Here is a 26,489-nt window from a genome sequence, read left to right on the forward strand (position 1 = left end):
ACTGTATTGATGAAACTCGAAGAGCTGTAAAGTAGAATCTAATTTCGGGACACAGATACTTGATCCATCAACACTGTTGCACCAAATGATGGATAGTCTTTGTGATAAAGGTTGGTTTAGTTTTTAAACCATCAAATTAAACCCTATTTTGCAAATAAATTATTGGGTCTATTATGAGAGGAAGGCGGCGGGCTTCCATTTTTACCAATCAATGTACGCCCTGGGTCACAGAAGCACTTGTCATACAAGCTTTAATAAGGCTCGAAGCTTGGTTACTCTGACTTTAATAAGGCTCGAAGCTTAAAAGATTAGCAAACGGTCTGAAGATTTTGCCTGTCTTAATTTCATGCATAATCTTTCTACACCATCCGTACCCTGCAAAAGGGGTGGAAGTAGTGGTAAGAGGAAAGCAGTCCCTGGTCAGAATCACGAGGTGAGTGGTTGGATAAGATTATACCATTCCGCAATAAACTCTAGATCGCTAACAGTTGCAAGTGCATTTACACTGGAGGATTTGCAATTAGGGCCCATCGCTGTGATAAGACAGCGGGATCCGTAATGTAGCTACGTCCATCAGGAGTTTGTCAGCTCTGGATGTGAATTGATGAAGCAGGTGCTTGAGGGGTTCCTCTAGGGGGCATAGTGTGTCATCCTTAGGGGGCTAGATGAACAGAGTGGCTCGCTTCATTACCGTACGCCACCCATCCATTAAAACAGATATTAGTTTGACAATTATAACTGTCATGAAAAAAAAACCTCCAGGAGTGGACGGTAATTTGTTAGCAAGTGAAACAGATGTCTTCTTTAAGACATTTTCTTCCTTTGATATAATTATTTCATTAATATCCAGGAACTTTTGGTTTGGTGTTAAACGTCCCTGGAACTGTCTGTCAGGAATGACTAATTATTCACAACTTGGACCAACTACATCAGCAAAAATCGCTGTGCCACGACTCTGTAATGACGGCAAAGTTCCTGTGTGTTGAGCTTTCAAGTCCACTTTCAAATCTGGCTGAAACCTGTTAATATTAGCAATACATCAGACTAGCTCTGCTGTTTTTGTCTCACTTGTTTGACTAAAAATTTACAATGTCATGGTGTTGCGATGTGAAGTCTATAAAGCTTAACCATCTAACTTGAATGTTATCATCGTGATGTCGGCTTCGATTTCACTTTTTTAAAATTCAGAAGAGTTAATTTCTTCTTCTTCTTTCGTTTTCTGTTTTCGTTTCCTGTTTTTGTTTTAGAGTAGGACGAACTTGCAGATGTCCAGCAAATACGGCAGCTTAATAACTTTCAAAATCAAAGAAGGCAATTTCATTGAGAGCAAGTTGGATCAACCATAAGGCGCATTCTGCGGTTGCTGGCACGATATGACGATAAATTGCTGTATTTGGCTAAACGCAATTGGTTCCCACGAGTTGTGAGAGGAGCTTGATGACGAATTAACTCCCACCCCACCAACTATTTACCCACTTCCCTCTTGGGACCATGGGTGATCCAGAAGTTTCTCAGCCGAAGTATTTACAACTCAGTTGTCTGTCCCGAGTTACAGATTTTCTCTTGAAGAACACAACCCACTACTTGGACATAGGAAATGTCAATTGGTCCTGAAAGATGAAGGTCACGTAAACCATTAACCAAACTCGCATTCTGCCATTGTTTGCTGCTGTTCATGCAGTATTTAAGAGGAAATTTTCTAAGCACTCAGATCATATGAGTTTTTCATGGACGCCATTCTAGTAAACATCATTAAACATGATATTAAACCGTTAAGAATCAGACCATGCCAATGAGACAAAAACCTTCGAGAACACCCTTCTCTAAACTTCGAGATTGCAAGTCCATCCCATTGTCTGGGTTTACCATCTGCTTCAGGCTTCTTGTAGCTTGAGGTATTCCTGGGTTACGGTTTCCGAACCAATTAGTCATGTTCAACCCTGAAAGTCACGGCACTGGTAAAGTTTGTTGTCTAGCATAGATAACCCAAGGGCAATGTATTCAAGATCACTCGGTCAAAACATACACCTTACTCTACGGTCAAAACAAGCCTTTTCCCAAGAAAGGTAGGTACAAGCAAGACCATAAATATCCCCACTGCAGCTGATATTATTACAACGAAAATATTTACGTTTGGCGAGGCAGCTTGGTTTCCTTGTAATTTATGGCAGTTGTTTTAAGTCTTTCTACATTCAATAACATGGTTGTAAAGTGTACAAGTTTGACAACCAAGGAATTCGATTGGCGGATGTAGTATTTCTTATTAATCTTACGATGACACGAACTGTAAATCTTAACAAATACCGATAAGTTGATATTAAGAAGTAGGAGAGGATGGTTAGGAACGTGTGGGTGGAACAGTTTAATTAGAAACAACTGTAGTGTATGGAGTGTTTAAAGTACAGCTGTACAATCAGTGAACTGGCGTCGCTGCAAGCCGTCTACAGCGCAATGGACACAAGCTCGGGTGTTTCTGATCAGTTGAATGGGGTTCGAGTCCCGTTCACGACACTGTTGCCATCTAGAAGATACTTAGAAGACACTTAAAAGACACAATTATTTGGTTTGTCTTTTGTGTGAGACGTAAAGCCGTGTTCCATTATGCCTGTAAAATAACACAGTTACACGTATCGGTAATAGAAGGGGGGGGGGGTTTCCCTGGTGTTTCTGGCAAGAGGTTGCCGCCTCTGTGTCGCAGCACTCTCCCAGTAAAACCTTACATACAAAACGAGGTTCTACATAACAGTGTAACTAATACCGTTGTGTGATGATTCATTTCAACCGCGACGGAAACAAAGAAACTTGTCTCCGAGAACGAGGTGACTTATTTGGCGCTATCCCAACATTTCATACGTCACTGAAATTGCGAACACGTGACGTTAAATTCGGATTGGAATACAATAGTTTATTTCAGTTGAAAACTTCAGATCTCGGGAAAGATTTATAGCTGAAAAATCATGGTTTCGATTGTAAAAGTATTATCAGGTTATTATCATAAATAAAACATTTCAAATCAAACTTGTATTAGATTGTACGTCAATTAAATTTGCTTCGAATAACGTAAAAAATCAAAACACGATTTTTTTTCTTTTTTAATACACCCCTACAAATTAAACCAAAACAAATACAAAAATAACCACAACAACATCAATATATACCAAGTCAACAAAAACGAGCAGAACAACAACAACAATACAAACACAAACAAACAACACTAAACAAATAATCCAACTCATTTTACCACATCGGCTTTGGATTGCATCGTCATCAACCAGAAGTTTAAATCATTCTTTCCAAGATTCTATTCTAGATTGCTGGTTACTCACTCTTCATTGTTTCTCATTTTAGATCATTTTTGAACTAAATTTCCTGAATTCGGTTCACTGCTTCCTGTCCAGCCGGGCTGACGGTAGTATTTATAGCTGGTTGTATCGGTCAGTAGATGTATCTCGCGCTGGTCACTCATATGTCTGTCTGTCAAACGACTTGAGAGACAAGTTGCAGACATTGCAATCATACATCTGAGAACGAGTCATAAGCGAGCGCAACATTCGATAACCAATATCAAGCCTAACAGCTCTTATTATGGACCAATGAGGGAAATATCTTAGTTCAACCTTCCCCCGTCTCAATAACATCATTCATTGTTTCATTACTTCAGCATCTTTCGAAAGTATTTATCATATTTTTGACAATCGTGTCACTTTGACATAATATACTATGGAAAAAGATGTCAGTTTTTATCCCCCAAAAATAAGACACTGAGAAATGTTACTGTCAGATACGTTTTGCAGATGTTGTTTTCCGGACGTAATTGCTCACGATATTTCAAAAACGCAACCACCTTCCAATGACGTTTTCATAAATCGGTTTTATTGTATCTTCGTTTACAAAGGATTAAAACAACCGAAATGGCTCCAAATGCCAAAGGTACGACTTCCCTTTAAGTGGGGTTGTCGCTTACCATGACACAATATGATTAATCCCGTAAGAATATCAGACATGATGTCATCATGCTCATGGACACCGTTGTCGGCAACAATGACAGTTTGATTAACCTCTGTCCCAGAGGGCTGTCCGGAGATCGACAAGTACCATATGGTTCCCTATAGATCAAAGATTCCTATGGGTACAAGTCAGTCAGGCCTGTCTGAAAGTTTAATAAATTATAGTTAAAACAATCATGAACTCATGATGCAAAGTGGGCCGTGTTGGTTTATTAGTTACAATTTTACAAAATACCACTCGACTTACAAAAACTAATTATCAGTATACAAATGTAATTCAAACAAATGACCCAACAAAAGAGGAACGCGTGGTTGGCCTCTGCAATGCAATTGTTTGGAAATTGTTTTTGAAAGTTTTGGTTTTCAATGGGTTGGAAAGTTAGCACAGATAAAATAAGATCAGGAGAAAACAATCCCTAAAGTTCATTACAATGTTGGGTTTAATAAGTGAAATGAGATTGATACAATTGAATCTGTTGTTACATTCACTTCAAAGCTTCACAAACGAGAATAAATTACACAAAGGATTGTGTTGATTTCTTCTAAAATGGTGCAGTATTTGTGTGATTTGATGGAAAGGCATGATAACCGTTGAACTTTCGTGGATGCGTTGTGTGGTGACAGGTGTATTCACCAGGGGCTGCGTAAATATTATGATTATTTATTGTTAAATACCTGATTGGTCTGTGCCAAAAATAGCAAATAAGCAAAAGTACAGCTTTTACTGAAGTGGCTCAGTAATGTCCGGGCAAGGGTGACATGACCTTCTTTGCAAAGTGACCGTCCATAGAGCAATAATCCAGGGGACAAACCTGGGAGCGATTGGGTCTAGATTTATGATTGATTGATAGTCTGTATGAAACTACTGTTATTTGTTCTATTCCAGAATTACAGAGCATTAGGTCGTGGAAAATACATAAATGGAAGCCGCAAGATGAAAATAAACACGTGGCATTATTTGAAATTGTTCTGTTTGAAGAAACCGGGATAAATACCACGGTCCCTTTGAGACTGCTTTATATTTAATGTGGTATAATACCGACAATAATACACCATCTGGGATTTAGCATTAGAGCATTTAGGTAGGATTGATATTTTAGTTGGTCGATTTGTTACATATCAGATCGGGTTGTAACTAATAATTCTTAATCATCGGCAAAGTGATTGATTTGGAATTAGATTTATTTACTGACCCAGGGCAAAATCCTTGATAGTCAACACGTTCGCTTACCGAATTCCACATTTCTCTGCTAACCATTACAATTAGTTTGAAGTGCCCGTTTTGAAAGCCCTCATCCATTAAAATCAAATCTGATGTTCTACAATTAGAACTGAAAGAGCCCCAAGGCCGCGTAGATGGATGTCTGCTATGGCCACACATGTGTCAATACTTTACCCATGATACAGGTTCCTCTGGGACGTGAACTCACGACATAATTTGTAACCAGTGCATGCAGCAAGCGTTTCCGTGCCTAATAGAATCTATTAATATAACCCCCACCCCCCCCCCCTTTAAGGTGGCCCGTGAAACTTCTGTCAACCTAATCTCCATCCATTGTATAATATGACAAGGTTAAGTCAAAATCCAAGCCTAGGTTGGCAAGAGTTTTACAGAGAGTTACAACATTATAATCACGAGAAGAAGAGAAATATATATATATATATATTACCCGAACCTCACCTGTTTTGGGGTTCACTCGATTACCACCAATTTATAAAATCAACACAGACGATTACACCACGGGAACAGGCAAATTAGTACCCCCCCCCCCCCCCCCCCCAGGAAGCAATGACCTTTGGGCCAATACAAAACAGCCTAATTCTGAGTAGTATATTGGAGGTTTTAACCCATATAATCCAACAAATTACACAAAACGCACTCATTCAAAGGGGTATGCAAACATTTTAAGAGCTATCATGTTTCACCTTCAAACTAGAATGAATCAAAAGCTGCATCAATAGTCCGAAAGTTGTTTGAGTTCCCTCTAGACCGATAACGCGATTCCGCGAGTAAACATGCTACGGGCTTGTTCAGCTACTTGACGGCGTCGAGCTCACCGTGCACTGGCCCCATCGTCTATGGGGTCAATCGGTGCATTTGACGGCGTAGATTCGGTTGTTTCAAAACTGTAAAGACCCACTTGAACTGGTTGAGACTTCGGACAAACAAAGTGGCCCTTTTGAGAGACACTCCAACAACAATCATCGAGATAATGGTTTATAAAACCCGCCACTCAAGACCAATGCCGGTATTTGATAAAGGTCAATGACCGATTAAACATAGGGCCATTAGTTTCGCCTGGTTTCACGTCATAACACTTGTTCAAGGTCCCATGGTAAATCAGAAATACTTCAGTTCGGATTGAATGTAATGAATGTCTGACTGAAATAACACAGAATCATATCAAGTCGCCCAATCTATGCCATTTGCCATTCAAGCACAAATTCAATGTCATTCAGGATCAGGGCTATATCATTATTCGTACCATATTTTTTTAAAGAAAGTTACGAGCGAAGCATTTATTATTTCAAAATTGCCAAATATATCATTATTCGTACCATATTTTTTTAAAGAAAGTTACGAGCGAAGCATTTATTATTTCAAAATTGCCAAATATATCCACACAGACCAAATAAATAAAGCATTATAAGGGGAAACCTAAAAGTGGTTGGAACTGATGGATATCGAAGTTCCCAAAGCTGGGGCCATTAATGTATCAGATTGATTCCAGTGACAGGTAGATGAACGTGTTGTCTCCAGACCTGTCATCAAACATAGTCATTCGGATTGACTCTACAATTTCATTTTAATGATATATCGGTAAGTCTAATCTGTGGCTTTAAATGTTATAGCTTGAAACACGTAGCAACGCTCTAAATATATCCCCTATGTTCCTAACGTAGATGGGAGCATGGAGGTAGATCTGTAGCGGTCCACCTTAATGTCCCGCCCGTCAAACGGTTGACACTCAGGGGACATTCAGGTGACACTCTTTTCATTGACAGCAAGAATGGCGCTTTCTAATGGAAATCTCAAGCATTAATACCCAAACGAGTGTTGCCCGAGCTGTTTTTAGAACAGTACCGCAGTGTATTGTCATGCATGAAGCACTCAGGGACCAAAAATAAATGTTGTTTCTTTCTAAACATGTCCTTCAGGTCTTAGGTGTCATCTCAGACCTCACACCACGGTGTTGTGGAAGACGTCGTAACACAAGTCCCACATCCTATACCATTCAAAAGGAGGGGGAAACCTTAGGCTGTAGTGTAGGTTGAACAAATGTAATGGCAGTGTGGTTCTACCATATCGAAATGTTTGTACCCCTGTGTTTGTACCTTATCGTAATATTGTACCTTTGTTGTACATGATATATTAGTGTACATATGTGGTTGTACAATATCATGATATCAGCACCTCTGTGGTTGTACAATATCATGATATCAGCATCTCTGTGGTTGTACAATATCATGATATCAGCACCTCTGTGGTGGTACAATATCATGATATCAGCACCTCTGTGGTAGTACAATATCATGATATCAGCACCTCTGTGGTTGTACAATATCATGATATCAGCATCTCTGTGGTTGTACAATATCATGATATCAGCAACTCTGTGGTTGTACAACATAATGATATCAGCACCTCTGTGGTTGTACAATATCATGGTATCAGCATCTCTGTGGTTGTACAATATCATGATATCAGCACCTCTGTGGTAGTACAATATATCATATGATATCAGCACCTCTGTGGTTGTACAATATCATGATATCAGCACCTCTGTGGTAGTACAATATCATGATATCAGCACCTCTGTGGTTGTAAAATATCATGATATCAGCACCTCTGTGGTTGTACAATATCATGATATCAGCATCTCTGTGGTTGTACAATATCATGATATCAGCACCTCTGTGGTGGTACAATATCATGATATCAGCACCTCTGTGGTTGTACAATATCATGAGATCAGCATCTCTGTGGTTGTACAATATCATGATATCAGCACCTCTGTGGTGGTACAATATCATGATATCAGCACCTCTGTGGTGGTACAATATCATGATATCAGCACCTCTGTGGTAGTACAATATCATGATATCAGCACCTCTGTGGTTGTACAATATCATGATATCAGCATCTCTGTGGTTGTACAATATCATGATATCAGCAACTCTGTGGTTGTACAATATAATGATATCAGCACCTCTGTGGTTGTACAATATCATGGTATCAGCATCTCTGTGGTTGTACAATATAATGATATCAGCACCTCTGTGGTTGTACAATATCATATCAGCACCTCTGTGGTTGTACAATATCATGCTATCAGCACCTCTGTGGTAGTACAATATATCATATGATATCAGCACCTCTGTGGTTGTACAATATCATGATATCAGCACCTCTGTGGTAGTACAATATCATGATATCAGCACCTCTGTGGTTGTAAAATATCATGATATCAGCACCTCTGTGGTTGTACAATATCACGATATCAGCACCTCTGTGGTAGTACAATATCATGATATCAGCACCTCTGTGGTTGTACAATATCATGATATCAGCACCTCTGTGGTAGTACAATATATCATATGATATCAGCACCTCTGTGGTTGTACAATATCATGATATCAGCACCTCTGTGGTAGTACAATATCATGATATCAGCACCTCTGTGGTTGTAAAATATCATGATATCAGCACCTCTGTGGTTGTACAATATCATGATATCAGCACCTCTGTGGTGGTACAATATCATGATATCAGCACCTCTGTGGTTGTACAATATCATGATATCAGCATCTCTGTGGTTGTACAATATCATGATATCAGCACCTCTGTGGTGGTACAATATCATGATATCAGCACCTCTGTGGTGGTACAATATCATGATATCAGCACCTCTGTGGTAGTACAGCATCATGATATCAGCACCTCTGTGGTTGTACAATATCATGATATCAGCATCTCTGTGGTTGTACAATATCATGATATCAGCAACTCTGTGGTTGTACAATATAATGATATCAGCATCTCTGTGGTTGTACAATATCATGGTATCAGCATCTCTGTGGTTGTACAATATAATGATATCAGCACCTCTGTGGTTGTACAATATCATATCAGCACCTCTGTGGTTGTACAATATCATGCTATCAGCACCTCTGTGGTAGTACAATATATCATATGATATCAGCACCTCTGTGGTTGTACAATATCATGATATCAGCACCTCTGTGGTAGTACATCATCATGATATCAGCACCTCTGTGGTTGTAAAATATCATGATATCAGCACCTCTGTGGTTGTACAATATCACGATATCAGCACCTCTGTGGTAGTACAATATCATGATATCAGCACCTCTGTGGTTGTACAATATCATGATATCAGCACCTCTGTGGTTGTACAATATCATGATATCAGCACCTCTGTTGTTGTACAATATCATAATATCAGCACCTCTGTGGTAGTACAATATCATGATATCAGCACCTCTGTGGTTGTACAATATCATGATATCAGCACCTCTGTGGTAGTACAATATCATGATATCAGCACTTCTGTGGTTGTACAATATCATGATATCAGCACCTCTGTGGTTGTACAATATCATGATATCAGCACCTCTGTGGTTGTACAATATCATGATATCAGAACCTATGCGGTTGTACAATATCTTGATATTAGCTGCACCTCTGTGGTTGTACATTATCATGATATCATGTATAACTCAAGACTACTGTTCACTATTAATCAGAGGTACAATAATCATATTTTGGTACAAGCATAGAGGTTGTTGTATCTTATGATGAAATTTGTCTTCTGTGTTTGAACAATATCATGATATCTCTGTGGTTGTACATATCATGGTATCATCGCCTCTGTGGTTGTACAATATCATGATATCAGCACCTCTGTGGTAAGACAATATCATGGTATCAGCACCTCTGTGGTAGTACAATATCATGATATCAGCACCTCTGTTGTACAATATCATGATATCAGCACCTTTGTGGTAGTATAATATCGTGATATCAGCACCTCTGTGGTTGTACATTATCATGATATCAGCACCTCTATGGTTGTACAATATCATGATATCAGCACCTCTGTGGTTGTACAATATCTTGATATTAGCTGCACCTCTGTGGTTGTACATTATCATGATATCAGCACCTCTGTGGTTGTACAATATCATGATATCAGCACCTCTGTGGTTGTACAATATCATGATATCAGCACCTCTGTTGTTGTACAATATCATAATATCAGCACCTCTGTGGTAGTACAATATCATGATATCAGCACCTCTGTGGTTGTACAATATCATGATATCAGCACCTCTGTGGTAGTACAATATCATGATATCAGCACTTCTGTGGTTGTACAATATCATGATATCAGCACCTCTGTGGTTGTACAATATCATGATATCAGCACCTCTGTGGTTGTACAATATCATGATATCAGAACCTATGCGGTTGTACAATATCTTGATATTAGCTGCACCTCTGTGGTTGTACATTATCATGATATCATGTATAACTCAAGACTACTGTTCACTATTAATCAGAGGTACAATAATCATATTTTGGTACAAGCATAGAGGTTGTTGTATCTTATGATGAAATTTGTCTTCTGTGTTTGAACAATATCATGATATCTCTGTGGTTGTACATATCATGGTATCATCGCCTCTGTGGTTGTACAATATCATGATATCAGCACCTCTGTGGTAAGACAATATCATGGTATCAGCACCTCTGTGGTAGTACAATATCATGATATCAGCACCTCTGTTGTACAATATCATGATATCAGCACCTTTGTGGTAGTATAATATCGTGATATCAGCACCTCTGTGGTTGTACATTATCATGATATCAGCACCTCTATGGTTGTACAATATCATGATATCAGCACCTCTGTGGTTGTACAATATCTTGATATTAGCTGCACCTCTGTGGTTGTACATTATCATGATATCAGCACCTCTGTGGTTGTACAATATCATGATATCAGAACCTATGCGGTTGTACAATATCTTTATATTAGCTGCACCTCTGTGGTTGTACATTATCATGATATCATGTATAACTCAAGACTACTGTTCACTATTAATCAGAGGTACAATAATCATATTATGGTACAAGCATAGAGGTTGTTGTATCTTATGATGAAATTTGTCTTCTGTGTTTGAACAATATCATGATATCTCTGTGGTTGTACAATATCTTAATATACATTTGTGGTTGTACATTGTGGTTTACTTCTTGGTGCATCAAGTGCTCTGCGGGCCTAATTAGTTGTATTTGTAGAACCGCCAAAGTATCGTTTTACCTATGGGTTGTGAACCACCGCAATGATTGATTTTACACTATTCACCTGAGTTTGTTGTGACCACTATTGTGACACGACCGTATCTATGGAAACGGGAGGGCAACCGTTGCACTCCCTCAAAGACATTCTAAAATGGAATCACGTACACCAACGCGGTGTGTTTATTGACAAACCCGTATTCTGTCTCTGTCGCAGTAGACTATTAATTATCATTCTTTGACCTATTTGTGTTTTATTGGCAGGCAACGTAAAAGACGTTTGATCTCATTAAGTAATGACGTCAACGTATATGTATTGCACCTGTCAACTTCTATTCAAAGTAAAACAGTGCAGGTCCGTCATCTGACCCTATATAAAGTAAGGTTCCGATGCATTAATGCTAAAGCCAGACTGTCAATGTGAGGTTCTAACGAACATCCTTCTATGTTAACTTCATATGGCGACCTTGAGTTGTGACTTAACCCATCAAACCGCTCTCTAATACTAATTCTTAAAAAGACCGTTACATTATGAATAAAGAAAGATAATTGTTTTCACTTTCAATTATCAGTCATGTTTTGTTTAAAACGTGTTGGAATGAATCTTTCTTTTTTCAGTCCGGCTTTAAATCTTAATAAATGATACACCATAATTCTTTCACCGTAACTCGGAGTATTACTACAAGGTTGGGGTATAATTTGTAGTTTCCAAACCTCAGTGGTTGGCTGAGACATGTCAGATCCCCAGGGAGCTGGACGAATATCAATTGACTCTGCACCGGTAATCCTGGCTAAAATGATAACCGCATTTATACGAGATATGACATGCGATCATATCTTGTTAACCTCGTTCTCAACAGATTGGTCCACCTTGTACCCTCCGCTATGGAAGTACATTGACTCTTAGCTCGCACACAGAGTTATTCCATGGCATATCATACTATATAAGACTCTTAGTTATTATTCAGACACGGGTATCTAGTTTGGCATCTCATTACATCACCTGCTGGACTGTTCGTCAAGCGAGTCCGTAACCAGACATATTTATAAGGATTCAACGTCTGTAAGTCTATCCATGAAAAAGTATTCTGTATTTGACTGCAAGTGCTGTTTGAAGTAGCATATAACGTCAAAATTAAAACAATGTCGGTGGAAGTCCAGACCTAAATATTTAATCTTTTAAACCACCTGTTGACCTTTCCATTGAATACAGGTCACTAAACCATCACGTCTTCTTTCCTACTCAGCTCTTGTCATTGCATTGCAGCAGTAGTCCAGACAACGTCATTAAGTATTTCATCCTGTTTCCCGCCATGTGGCAGAAATCCGTCGCTAGGTCAACCATGTCAGCCAATCAGCTTCACTAATAAATCTCTTACGTGCTCGAACTCTGAGCACCTTATGGTTTGTTTATTTCTGTCTCTTCAACAGGAATTCGATTAAATTTTTATGATTTGAAAATAATCTTTAAACTGGTACATATTTCAACTTCTTATTAATTATCATTCATTGATATAATCAAGTTATGATTTTAGCTCATTTGGAAAGCAATTAGCCATTCTCGTCAAACAGACGCTGTATTGTCCTCCCATGCAATTAGTACAAAATGTCAACTGAATTAGAAAGAATCCATTATGTAGATTATCAAACTAACAGTTGTTAATATTGTAGTTAACAATGACCTTCGCATAAGAGACTTCTCAGCAACTTTTTATTAACAGAAACCTTAACTCCTGGCGAAAAGACACAAGTTGATCAAAGAACTTTTCTCAAGGTGAACTTTTATGATACAAGGTGAACATTGTCTACTCAAAAATGAACGGCATGAAACGTCACCTTCAAAACTGCACGTACAGTGTGTTGATGTAGCGGAACATTCAATTCCATGACCAGTATATCATTAAATTGATTACTTCCTGTCTGCCAAACTCCCAAAAGAACTACCGGTGGTGGCGCACTTCAACCTCTTCAACATATGACGGGGAGATCAATGGTGTTGTTTCTAATCCACATGGGACAATGACATACTTTGTTGAACTCCCTCTATGGTTACACCATGGAGGTTGGTTACACATGTCACAGTCTGTAGTTTAATTAGTACATGACATTAATAGATTATCAATAATGGTGTACAGTTGTTTCTAATCCACCTATGACAATGACTTACTTTTGTTGAACTTTCTCGAGAGTTACACATGACACGGTCCTGTAGTAGAGTGAACAACATTTATAGACTATCAATAATGTCCCCTTAACAGTTCCAGTCTGTCTCCATTATTAATTGATGAGTTTCCATGTGGTCACTAGATGGTATTAATTAATCGGTCAATAATCACAAACAACCTGTCGCTGATGGCACCGTCCTTGTGTAGTAGACACCCTTCATTTTGAGTACGGTCAATAAGATCCTCGTTATAGGCGAATAAAACGATCGTTTGTCATGTTTTCTTGGCATAGGTCTACATCAAACACCCACACACCAATAATTGACATTAATTAGAATGTCATGCCACACCGCACCAGGGCTCAATGTTGATACCAATTGTTGTTGTTGTAAACTCCTATGAATTTAGACTTCCGTCAAAACATAACCGACGACTTGTTGACGTGTTTTGTCTACACTGCACTAAGTTGAGATCGTCCGTTTTATTTCCTAAATATTGTATTACCCTTGGGCTACCCCGGTAATGGTCGATAGAAGCAGCTGATTGGCTGATTATTTTGGTTTGCAAACCTTGTCATTTCCACTATTTGCAGGGTTAGTTGAATTTGTCTTGAGCATGCCCTCTTCTATCCAGTCTAGCCTTTCGTAGTTAATGAAAACTGCTTAGAAGCATTTCTGTTTGGTACAAAATGAGAAGCTGTCAAAACAATCTTTATGATACAAGACTAATGTTTTCGTTTTCACAACATGACATTGAGGCTTGAGAAAGTCAATTGTTTATTTGTTTAATTGACTTCGTGTATGTACACCTTTGTGCTATTGATGTTCTGCTCCAAGTTCAGGTTTAGGCTGAGGTCTACCCTTCAAACAAATGATCGATTTGTGGTAGTGTCCAGACCCATATTGACTTTAGTTGAAGCTAAAATAACAACACGCACACTGTGATTATTAGAAATGTGTGCATCCTCGGCGTGCTAATTGAACACCTTCAGTTTTAATTGAGTATCCCAATGTGATGATAGTGTGCTTTCCGGGCTGGCTGCGTACTTAATTACAAGTCTGCATCTTTGGAAGCTGTTTTCTAGTTCAGTGTCAGCACTTTAAACAAACTGTAGAGCTGTGTACATTATATAAAGATGGATCAATTTAATTTCATGCGTAGGCAGCGAGACATGAACTAAAACTTGTCATCTGAATTTTTGAGTATCGCAGAATCACCGAAAGGACAGTGATGCGTTTCGATCTGAATGCATGCAGTGGCAATATTTCTGTCTGATATCTTGTAATGTTAGGGAGTAGCCCACAAGTCAATGTATACTTACTCTGATTTTTCCTAAAATCAAACTTAATTTTAAAGGAATGAGAACCAAACAATGAAATGCCATCAGAAAACAAAAGCCGTGTTTCGATTTATTAAACTAAATGGGATTTGTATTTTTGCTCGTATGTTTGGACTACGGGGTCACACTTATACCCTAGCTCTATGCTAATACCATGCTTAAACACCGTGTGGTCCAATGTCCCATTGTCTGAAGAACCAATAAGTGCGCTCCCGTTGCCCAAACATACATCAAAAAAGGTTCCTCCATGGTTCAACATGGACCCCACAAAGCTTCTTAAGAAAATGGAATAATAGAACAACGATATCAGGACCCCACAAGCCGGTTCCGTGGGGGTGTGGGGTGTATGGGTGTGTAGGTGAGGGAGAGGGATGGGGGTGTTGTACCCTTGGGATCAAATAAGTTTAGTTCTTCCACAAACAAATGATACCTGTCAGAGCATCAGATACAGATTGCAGAGTTCAGGCACAGAGAGCGCTTCGCAGTAGATTAATTATGTGAATCCCACATGAACCTTGGAGGCGCTTCCTCTAAGGTGCAAGGGAGTATAACATCTAAAACAAAGCAGGTGACCAACATCAATGGCCTTCTACTTGACGACTATTCAAGGTTGTTTTAATTAGTGATCAATTTAGTCTGCCCCGAAACCCAAGTTCAATTTTATTATGAATGACGAATGTTGTGACTGTGCATGAATCTCATCCGCTAGAGTAGGAATCAATACTGCAATGTAACTGTGGAAAGGAAGGATGCTAACTTTGTTCCAGGATGGTGGTAGACATGTACTCATTCTGTCTACATAACAAGAGTGACCAAGCCAGACCAGTGGATGTATACAAATATATTGACATTAAAGCTGGATGCCTTTTTGAAAACATTGTCGTACATATAGTTGTGCATACCCTAACAATAATTTTGTGAAATTAAAACATAGGGCTTCTACGCTTAGGGCTTTTTTTGAATTCCGTATCTCTCTCCTTGCACTGGCACCTATGTATATATTGTATTTTCCAGGATACTCTCTAAAAACTGCTCAAAGACCTACTATAAGTAGGCAACACTATACAGTACCAAAGTGACATCAACATAGATCTTAAACTAAAACTATACTATAACTGTGTTCCTGTATGGACCCCGATACATGGATTCAAGACAGCAACTGTGGACAGTTTGAAGTTTAACCGTAAGTTGGTACAGTGATTGTTTCCCCCTCTACGTCCATTAATAGTATAATTAGTATGTCCACTTTCCAATATACTCGGCAGACGGAGTTTTTATGTCTCGAAAGTCCTTGAGAGTTTAATATCGTGATGTGATGTGTAAGGTTGCATAGTTCATCGTCTAGGCCACTTCAGAGGTTCTTACCAACGGCTGCCTCGCAACCATTAATCCTCTGTCAATCTCTCTCTATCTCTCAGAGTTTCTCTTCCTCAATATCTACATGGAAATGGAGCATGGAATTGTCAAGTCTAGGTGATGTTATTCCTACATACATCTTTAAGATCAGGAGAGCACGGAGCGCCTTATAGTCTAGGCACATAGTAGGGACGCTAAGTTCCGAAACTCGTCAGTTTTAGAGAAACTAAAGTGACGCATAGCTGATGCAAACAGCTGATAAAACATTGTTTTTCAGAGGAACATTAATGACTCTGCCGGTAAAGGTTGTAATGTTACATTGAAACCCCCTTCTCTGTCTGAAGTTTACACTTAAGAAAGACTAGAGATCATAATAAGTGGGGCCTTGGTCTGGACTAGTCGATCCTGTTCATCTTTATTTAATTATCAGCTTCCTCGTTTTGGACTTCTTGTGTGGATGTCTAATTTAAAAGCCCGCAGGTCATAACGTGCATCAAATAAACACAGTGTCTTCAGACATTTTGTTTGGTGGTTTGGCTTTCATCAAATGATTTAGCATGTAGAGTTTTAATGTGAAACGTATGTGACTTTTTTGTATAATAGTGAGCACCTTGTGTTTCGTTTATCCTTTCTGAATTGTTACTCGCCCTTAACGATTGGTTGATTAACTCTGACTTCACAGTAAATTACAATCATGAAGATTGGTTCTACTGATGAGGGATGGGATGCAGTTGAGTTATCTAAACTTCGTCTTTGACACTGGTAAAATTGAGATAATGCTCAACCAAGTTGCATTTTGCAATCGATAGCAACAAAATAGTCGATTGTTTTGACTGTTTCTCCGTTTGGTTTAATATGAATGTCTCAAAATTGTCTAACAATCTTTCAATGATCGGTATGTGGAATTTAATTACTCAAATGAAGTTACCCGAACCATGCAATGTTGTGTATAATTATATTGTAAGTATGAGGACAGCCTGTGCATGGCCAATGTATGTCATCATAACATAGTTTGATTGTTTGTCTAGCTCTAGAGCTGTCATCTTTAAGGAATGTGAAGGCGGCTTATGTTTGAAGGTGAAGTGGAAGCTTGTATCATATCAGCCGTGAAGTCACGAAGGATAGTCCTCAATGACGGAGAGCCCTCTATTCCTCAGTGAAGTGAGGATAGTCTTATAGTACCTTCCTCAGTGAAGTGAAGGATAGTCTTATAGTACGTCCCTCTGTGCCATCGTGCAGTTATTGCAAGGATTTTTGTTTAAAGCTACATGAACATTATGTTTTATTTTGTAGTTTAATACATATCAGTGCAAGCTAGTGTTTCCCTTCTAAGATCTAGCCACGGTTTGAATTCGATGGTTTAAATGGTGGCCGCACCAAGCCTCGGTGTATATTCAATGGTTTGAATAGCGGCCGCGTCCCCTCTATAATCAGCAACCGGTTCGCCATTCACATTGCCACGCCGCCGGAAGTCAAGTTGCCCAATATTCTGCACAGTGTCATGAGGAATAACAGTTTGCTTCAATTTTGTATTTCTTTGTCAAAACTTCCTGTAGACAGTATGTGCAAATATTTTGACAACTAACAACTTGGAAACGTCATTCACGCCGGTTTGCTAAACACTGACTTTGAAGTCACCGAGTGAGACCACGTGACTCTACTTGGGATCATCGATCGAGGGTCCGGAACTCTTCGTTCCAGTTCGACGGACATGAACATGTTTCATGCTGTCGGGACTGCGTGAACTTTATGTCTTCCATATGTTCACATAAAATAGTAACATCGAATCAAAACAATCTAACAACCCACACACTCGTTCCGAGATCTGACTTTAATACTATTGAAACATCTTTGTTCGGCGTCATGGACTTAGTACCCAACCAGTAGGCCTAAGCTACATTTTGGTTACCGGTCCATGGAATTAATTTGTTATTAGTCCTTCGGACCACACGGGCACGAACGTCCGTCCCTGTATCCGTGTAATCCGGTATAGTCCAGGTGATCTGGTGGTCCGGTTGGACGTACCATAGGCTCCCTATTGGTGGAAAACTTCCAGTGGGGGCATGTTCCCAAACCGGAATGTCAGGAATCCCTACAGTTCGTTCCCCTGATGAACTGTGAAGTTAGCAGGGGCACGGGAGTTTACCTCATGGGACTTGGTGCCCTTTTGCACCCAATCAAGCCGTAATTCTTCGCTCGTTTCTTCCAATCAAACACACAGAATGTGCTCAATTAGAAGTCAATTACCTCTAGATTGACATACTTGCTTGGATGTGGTGATGAGTTATGTTGCAATGCCATCTTTCATCCATGGTCTAATGCCATTGCCACGGCAATGCATCTCGATGGTGGCCTTAACACGCCCTCTAACAGTATGGTCCGTTTTCATTATCACCCATGAAGTTTGCGCTTTCTGGGGTTTGTTGAGCACTGTCCGAATGCGCCGTAAGCGCATAATTAGGCGTTTAGAAGCGCCTAGAGGAGAAAGCTATAGACCAAGACGATGAAAACGTAGTTTAAACGCCGGTCATCGCAATGTGCGAACCCTTTGGACTTGGATCCGGATGTCGCCTTATTACAAAAAGGAGTGGAGAAGACTAAAAGGAGATTGAGACCGATAAGTTTTGTTCTCGTGTCAATCATGCAGTGATTTGAGGCGAGTGCTACTTGATAAATCAAGATTCATCTATTTGATAAGAGTGATTTGCCAGTGACCGTTGCCTAATGTTGGTTTTATCAGAAAATATAGCGAAATGAAAGACATTGAGTATTGTGGCTAGTGAGTTAGGGACACATTTATTAGTTTATTTTAATACATCTTGGAAACAACGATCCTCTTTTGACGATCTTTACGTTTTGTTTTAGTAAGCACATGTTAAGAAAAGCTCCCGATACATTAATGTACAATAAAGATGTTGATGATCCAAAACAAGTAACCATTGAAAATAAAAAGAGGAAAGTTATCCAATGTGGAAACTTCTGTGGTTCTATTAATGACTGATATTCAGGTTTTCAACATGCGATGTGAGGCCAAACTAAACGGGACGTTCAACATTGAAGTCAAATTAAGTCCCTAATGTAACGATGGGTCAACAAACATGTTTTGTATTCTTTTAGTTTTCTTTCCTGTCTTAAAATCATTTTCTATGTTTCATTTATGTATATTAAAGGCATTGCGTTTCCCCATCATCACTATAATAAATCATACTGGCTTTGAAATTCGCCGGAAAGTTACCAATAATGAAACAAATCTTCAATCATTCTTGATGTGTACTCACGTTCCCCGTGACATAGCCTACCAATCATTCAACAGCAGCTAAGCAGACCGATACATTCAATCTGTAATGTTTACTTATTTTAATGTAATTTCCCCCCTTCAGGAAAACCTAATACCCGTCCACTTGCCTCTCTATAAAGAGATTATGTTGAATCACCTTTTTGATTTATTTTGTCTGATTAGACATCTTTCCGGAATGATTTAGAGGAGGGGAGATGGCGGTGCCGGCTGATTACATCTCTCCCCCACCCCCCCCCCCCCCCCCTCCTCTATTCAACATTTGGGTCGGACATGTTTGCTGTGAAAGTTAGATACTAAATTAATCAACACGCTTATTAATAATTCCTGCTGTCCGCCCTTCAACTTAGCTATTAAAGTGTCATAGCAATATCCCTCTGGTACAGGGCACCTTTTTGCAGAAAAAGTAAATGTGCATGTGAATTTTGCAAAGGGCACCACAGCCCTCAAAACGATGGGCACCACGTGTGTTATTTCGAGGCATGCGCTGTCCTACCAGCACCTCAAACTGTATCATTAATTTATTCCATTATCTCCTCCACCCCAATTAAATCCTCTTTCCGCAACCGTTGTCACCCCAATCCGACCCTACCTGACTCTACCCCCCCCCCCCTATCTCCTCCTCTCCGCCCCACCTTTTCATCACCCTTCGCTTCTTGTCCACCTCTCATTATCCTAACCCGTTTCATCTTTCCTCCATCCATCTGCCTCATTTTCTCTGGCGTATTTACTCAATCTCCTCCTCATCGATCAGTCTCCTCTATAAATTTCAACCACACCATTCTCTTCGTCGTCCTCCTCTAACTTCATCTCATATTTCATGTTACCTTTTATTTTAAACCTATATACCGATAAATTCTCATATTGTATTATTTTCCAAAAGGAGATGAAATAGACATCAAGTAGAATTAAATTGAAAACTACATTTTTTGGAAATGGTTGGATTTTCCCATGACTCCATCTCACTGTTGTTAACATGTTTGATGTGTAACTTGTATTTGTTTGTTTTTGTCTCCATTATTACAGATGTAAACGAGTGTAGCACTAGACCGTGCCAGCATCGATGTATGAACACCCCTGGTAGTTACAGGTGTTATTGTGAAGAGGGATTCACACTAAGGAGTGATCAGAGCTCATGCATGTGTAAGTCAAAACTTCATGATTTATTTTGTTGTTCTATCAAACTTTTGTTTTTTCGTAATCTTTTTCTTCTTCCGTCCGTCCAGAACATAAGATATAGTGGACGCATGAACATTGTAGTGTGTCAATGGATAAGTAGACTTTATTGTTATGAGCCAAACCGTAGTCGTAAACGAAGGAAGGTAAATTCGGCTTGCTGCACAACAAATTAAAACAAAGTATAAACAGACACATTAACAAACGATTACGTAATCATTATAAACGCTTGTGAACGAGACATTTTTTGTTAATTTCGTTATTGTTAAAGTCATCTTCGTCGTCGCTACTCCTTTTTCTTTCTTTCTTTCTTTCTTCCTTTTTTGGGGGAGGGAGAACTTGGGTTTTCACGCAAATTGCTTTAATGAGTGAAGGACCAAAAATCAGGCGAGACTTAGCTAGTCTATTATCCGGCCATCTTTCTCATATTCGTCCACCGTAACCTTCCAGCAAGCAGTTACCACGGACCGGGACAACCAAGTCATCGAAGTTTTATATCTTGACAAAGTACACCTGATCACAAAAATAACAACACATAAGCACAACCAAAATTAATTGAACATAAATATTTGAAAGGGAGTCACAGGTGGTTGTCAAAACAGCGGAAGGACTATTACCGGCAATGCGTATGAAGCAGTATTTGGTTTTATGGTCTCAGTGATTGTCGAAGTACGGCCGCCTTTATACCTTTGCGTAGAACATTTCTGCAACAGGTGTTTTTCGTCAATCGTTATGAAGCGAAATACATCTTTACGATCATAACACATCAGATGTAATTTGCAAGAAATTAATAAGACGAAAGTGCAACTGGGACTTCAACCATTGAAGATGCACCTTGTCAAAATCAGGCATTGGAAATAGTGGGGGGGGGGGGGGGGAAACGACAAAAGAAACATCTGATGTGATTCATCTTTCATGTGGAGAAATACTTACAGGTAGTCTACCTTATCCTAATTAGGTGTAATTTGAAAGATGTTGTTCTGATCTACTAGAAAATCGGAAAAGTACGACATAGGCTCTGGATATTTCATATAATACCGATTACAAACATATGAATAGCAAAATGTAGTGCAGTTGGACCATTGCTTTGATGTTTGCCCTACACTAACTTGTGATAACCACTCTATATTCCATGCACCCCCACCCCTCTCATGTGAGTACAATGATCCAAACATACAAGGAGAGTTTCGAACCCATGAACCCTGGAACCCAAAGCAGATATCTATACTCATTAATCACATATTAGAGAGCTCTGTGGCTAGATTTCAGTTCGATTCCTGTACTGTTCCACTTCGGCGATTATTTTTCATTTGTCACAGATGAACGACCTTCAGCCATTTCAACATCGCGAGAATCAACATTGTGTTTGGTAGTGAAACGCATAACTAGTGGCGCGTTTCACTCTACTGACATTCATGCCTGGTTTCATATTCGCGAATCTGCAAAGCGGGCATAAAATTAAAATAAAATGAAAAGGAGTTATTTAAGAAGCTGTTTAACTGTTTCTTAATTAATGATCGTGTATGCCACATTTCGCATCGGTAATAGTTTAGAACCGTGGATGATGTCAGCTCAATGTGCCTTGACGGTCGTGGCGTTATATTGAGAAAAACAGACCCGGCATTGATGAATTTTCGAAACTTAAGAACAACACTTTAAAGGCAGTGGACTGTGTGGACACTATTGGTAATTACTCAAATTATTTACTAGCATAACAAGTTAATTGGTAACAATTAATGGGGAGCTGTTGTTAGTATGAAACATTGTGACAAACGGCTCCCTCTGAAGTAACGTAGTTTTCGAGAGACAAGTGATTTTCAAAGAATTTAATTTTTAGACCTCGGATTTAGAATTTGAGGTCTCGAAATCAAGCATCTGAAAGCACACAACTTCGTATGACAAGGGTGTTTTTTCTTTCATTATTATCTCGCAACTTCGACGACCGATTGAGCTCAAATTTTCACAGGTTTGTTTTTGTATGCATAATTATGTTAAGATACACGAAGTGAGAAGACTAGTCTTAGACAATTACCAATAGTGTCCTGTGTCTTTAAAGCCATCGGACCCTTTTGGTAAACAGTATTGTCCAGGGCCCACACTTCGTGTATCACAACTTCTATATCAAATAACAAACCTGTGAAAATTTAGGCTCAATCGGTCATCGGAGTCGGGAGAAAATAACGGGAAAACCCACCCTTGTATCGCGTTTCGCTGTGTCATGACATGTGTTTAAAATAAATCCGTAATTCTCGCTAACGAGAATTTATATTGTTTTACTGTTTTCTCAAAAAGTAAAGCATTTCATGGAATATTATTTCTAGGGATGTCTTTCACCACTACCTTCTGTAAACCCTGTAAGTTGTTTGTAAATCAGTGAACTTTTATTTTGTTTTCTGTACCGAAAGGGTCCAATCATTCAAATGATTTGAATGTTGATTGGGTTTTAGAACCGCGTACCTAATGTATTCGTTTTTAGTTATACAGCAATGTTTTGTAGTATACCCTGCCATTGGTCGCGTCCAAGGCGAACCCTGTTTACGAATGGACATCCCTCGATAGAACTCCCACAGTTATTTACCAATGAAGTTGGCCATCAAAAACATTAGGAGAAAAGGATACCATGCTGCTCGTGTTATTGAGAATTACGTTGCCGGGAATTGTTGGTTATTCTCACGCTGTTCAATTTGTGAAAGGAAGTCAACACCTCTGACAAGAATGTTGGTTTTATCTTTATTAAACAAATCTTGGTTACAATGGTTTCAAGAAGCACATTCGCAACTACATGTTTATGTTCACATTATGTCTAACTGTACAGTATTTTGGGTAATAGCTAGCGATTAATAACCAAGCCATACTTGTCAATGTCATGGTATGCTTATGGGGTTAGGCTTTTAAGCTTACTGTTTGACACTCTGTTAATGCTAATGACATTCCTCTCTACACGCTGTCATAACATTTCCCGCCACTTATTATGCACAGTTTATAAGCTGAACTAAAATAAATGTTCCGGTTTTGGAAAAAAAATATTTTCTCGAACGCAGCATCATTTCATTTATGTGTTAGTTTGCAATAAGTTTGGAGATGTAATTATCTTCAATGCTTGTGATTTAATGGTACACGTACCTGGATGTACAAAGGTTCAGTTAACGCATGGTCTGTGCATCTATATCTCTGTATATACAAGTTGAACTAATAATATCTAGATTCTTCTATAAAATGGTACACTGGTTTGCAGTATTTGATATTACCTTGTCAATGTCAGTATACACACGATTTGGTCGGGGTTCGTTGAGTGTGACCAATCAAGTAGAACCACTATTTGGATATTGAGTAAAATGAGACAAGTACTACGCTCAGCTTAATACATCCTAAACAGGAATTAAGCAGACGGAGGTCGGATTAGTATTAATTAAGGCCAGTTAAACAGATTGAAATGTTTTCCCTTTTACTTGATACATTTAGAGAATAAATGTGTGATCAAAGCCATTAGCCTGTTTGTTTAGATATGGTGGACACTATAGAGTAGTGCATTGTTTGGTTTTGTGTGTATACTATTGTACATACACATTAATTTTACCCAAACATGGGTGTGTTCATCTTCTCAAAATGGCTTATGGAATACGTATTTCAAGAAATCAGTGAAAAAAAACTACAAACCAACGTCAGTATTATTACGTGACTATTATCAACATCTCAATTCATTTGTTGGTGCCAAAACCCCCTCTACCCTTCGCTATCTCCACTGATACAATATTCATGAAGAATGTCCACAAACCCACCGACAACAAAATCAATATTCACGACAAGGACAAAATCGTTAATTTTACTCAATTTTCGAGCACCCTTTGGCCTTGTTTGAGCAGTTTTATAACCGTCAATGTCTCACTAGCTGACCAGCCATTGCACCACCCACGAAGCATCTCATCTGGACACGCCCTATGCAGACGGTAATAAATTCAGCTTATGTATTACATACAGGCGGCAACACGCCCCCTGTTGTTCGAATACAGATCGCCACTGAAAACCAATCAGTTGCGGCTCACTTGGTCAGCATATTTCTCAGAAAAACAGGGTAGGTTTATTGACAGAACTTGCGAGGCCAGCGGATAGAGAAGGCAACATATTTGAAACTCCCAGTACCAATGTTTTTCGTTGTTTAGTTGTTGGTGTGTCGGGAAACCCAAGTATGAACAAAAGACATAGAGAAATGTGCGCGGTTTGAAATACTCATAAATCCAATGGTTTGATTTAAAAATTATAGGCGTTCAACGATTTATGTCCTGGTGACAATGTCCTCATGTGATTTGACGGTTTATACAAATCCACCCAAATGTAAGGGTTTACTGACCACGTTAATATACATCGTTAAATCTGTCACCAGGTTCAAATGTAGATGTCGTAGCCATGGGGAATGGAACGTAGACGAGAGTGTTAGAGAAGTGTTACTTCTGCGTCTAACTCAAGAAAACGCAAGCGTCTCTTTGTTGAGTCTTTTGTAGACTTGCAAGACTAATTGGAAGCAAATTGGTCTTAAATTACAGCCATGGGGTGGGTCAAAATGAGTTTACTATGTCAAAGTCATTGCCCCCTTCGACAGGTCTTGATCCTTGTGGGGTTGCTTATTTTCATTGGTACTTATCTGAATGTTGCAATTGTTGGGCTTCAACAGCGACTTATTAACTATATATATTATTGAATGCCTTCGGCTGTTGATGTTGTTGGAGATGTGTTATCCACTGATTTGTTCCAATTTCACTGCCGTTTTGTTTGATTTCAAGAATAGGCTGTTTTTGCTGCCATCAGTGTTGAAATATGTCACAATAATATTCAATCAGTTTTACTCTTATAGGGACACGTTGCCTTGTATCGGACGAGTTGGTCTATAAAAAGCGTTTGTAAGCCATTTTTTTATAGAATGCATAAGGTTGGAAAGACGTTTTAAAAGTAGAATACAATGATCCACACAAGTTTGCCTAGAAATTGCGTGGTTTTCCTTTTACTGTGCGAACTAACACGGTGGGCCATTTATGGGAGTCAAAAATTTGACCGAATGGTCGAATGATGGAGAACACTATGCACAATTGGCGTTTTACAATACTGAAGGATGCAATAGTTCTCTTATGAAGTAGTATTATGAAATTTCCAATGTTAAGCCTGTGACGTGTCTTGGGCACCACTGAATCTCCATGCCTCTGGGACCCCCCCCCCCCCCCACCCCCACACACCAACTGCCCTATAATCCTGTCCGTTGTTTGAGACCATGTCATATTGAGATAGATGATTCCTTCCAAACCAATCAGTGGTTAATTAAAACTGACACGAAGGGGAGGGGGGCCAGTTTTTATTGGAAAGGAGATGGTGCCTTTGAACATATTCATTGCGTGTCGAGCATCATTTTGGGTATTTAGTCGTCAGGGAAAACCAATCTGTCGAATCCATCGACCCTTCCTCAAACTACAACGTAACGATTCATCACCTTGGTTGGAAGTATTAAAATTATTCGTATTCTTGCATTTTGCAATTAAATGAAGACGGGAAAAATTAAACGGGGTTAAGGCCAACGATATGTGTTATGATTACTTTATAATCAATGGGACTTGAAAACAGGGAAGCTGCTTGACAATTTGGAAGCTAAGAGACTTCCTTGTCATTCGATAAGTCGTCTGGACTAATTAGTTGCCATTGATTCATCATTATCGTCTTACCCTCGCTTAGCTCTGGGGGTACGGAGCGGTATCTCGGTAACTCCCCTTCCCGCCAAAATAGAGCGTTTCATCTTGGTTAACTCGTTCTAACGCCATTATATGACTAGCTGTCATAA

At 39.1% G+C, this 26,489-nt stretch overlaps 1 protein-coding gene across 1 annotated transcript in view; it reads left to right on the top strand.

Moving 5' to 3' along the window:
- Window positions 1-26,489, top strand: part of LOC139936240 (uncharacterized) — a 110,112-nt gene that overhangs the window by 41,733 nt on the left and 41,890 nt on the right. The window contains exon 4 of the mRNA XM_071931023.1: window positions 20,519-20,635. Coding sequence (XP_071787124.1) covers window positions 20,519-20,635 — 117 coding nt within the window. The remainder of the gene's footprint in view (window positions 1-20,518; window positions 20,636-26,489) is intronic.

This window comes from Asterias amurensis, chromosome 4 (genome assembly GCF_032118995.1).
Source record: "Asterias amurensis chromosome 4, ASM3211899v1".
Lineage (NCBI taxonomy): Eukaryota > Metazoa > Echinodermata > Asteroidea > Forcipulatida > Asteriidae > Asterias > Asterias amurensis.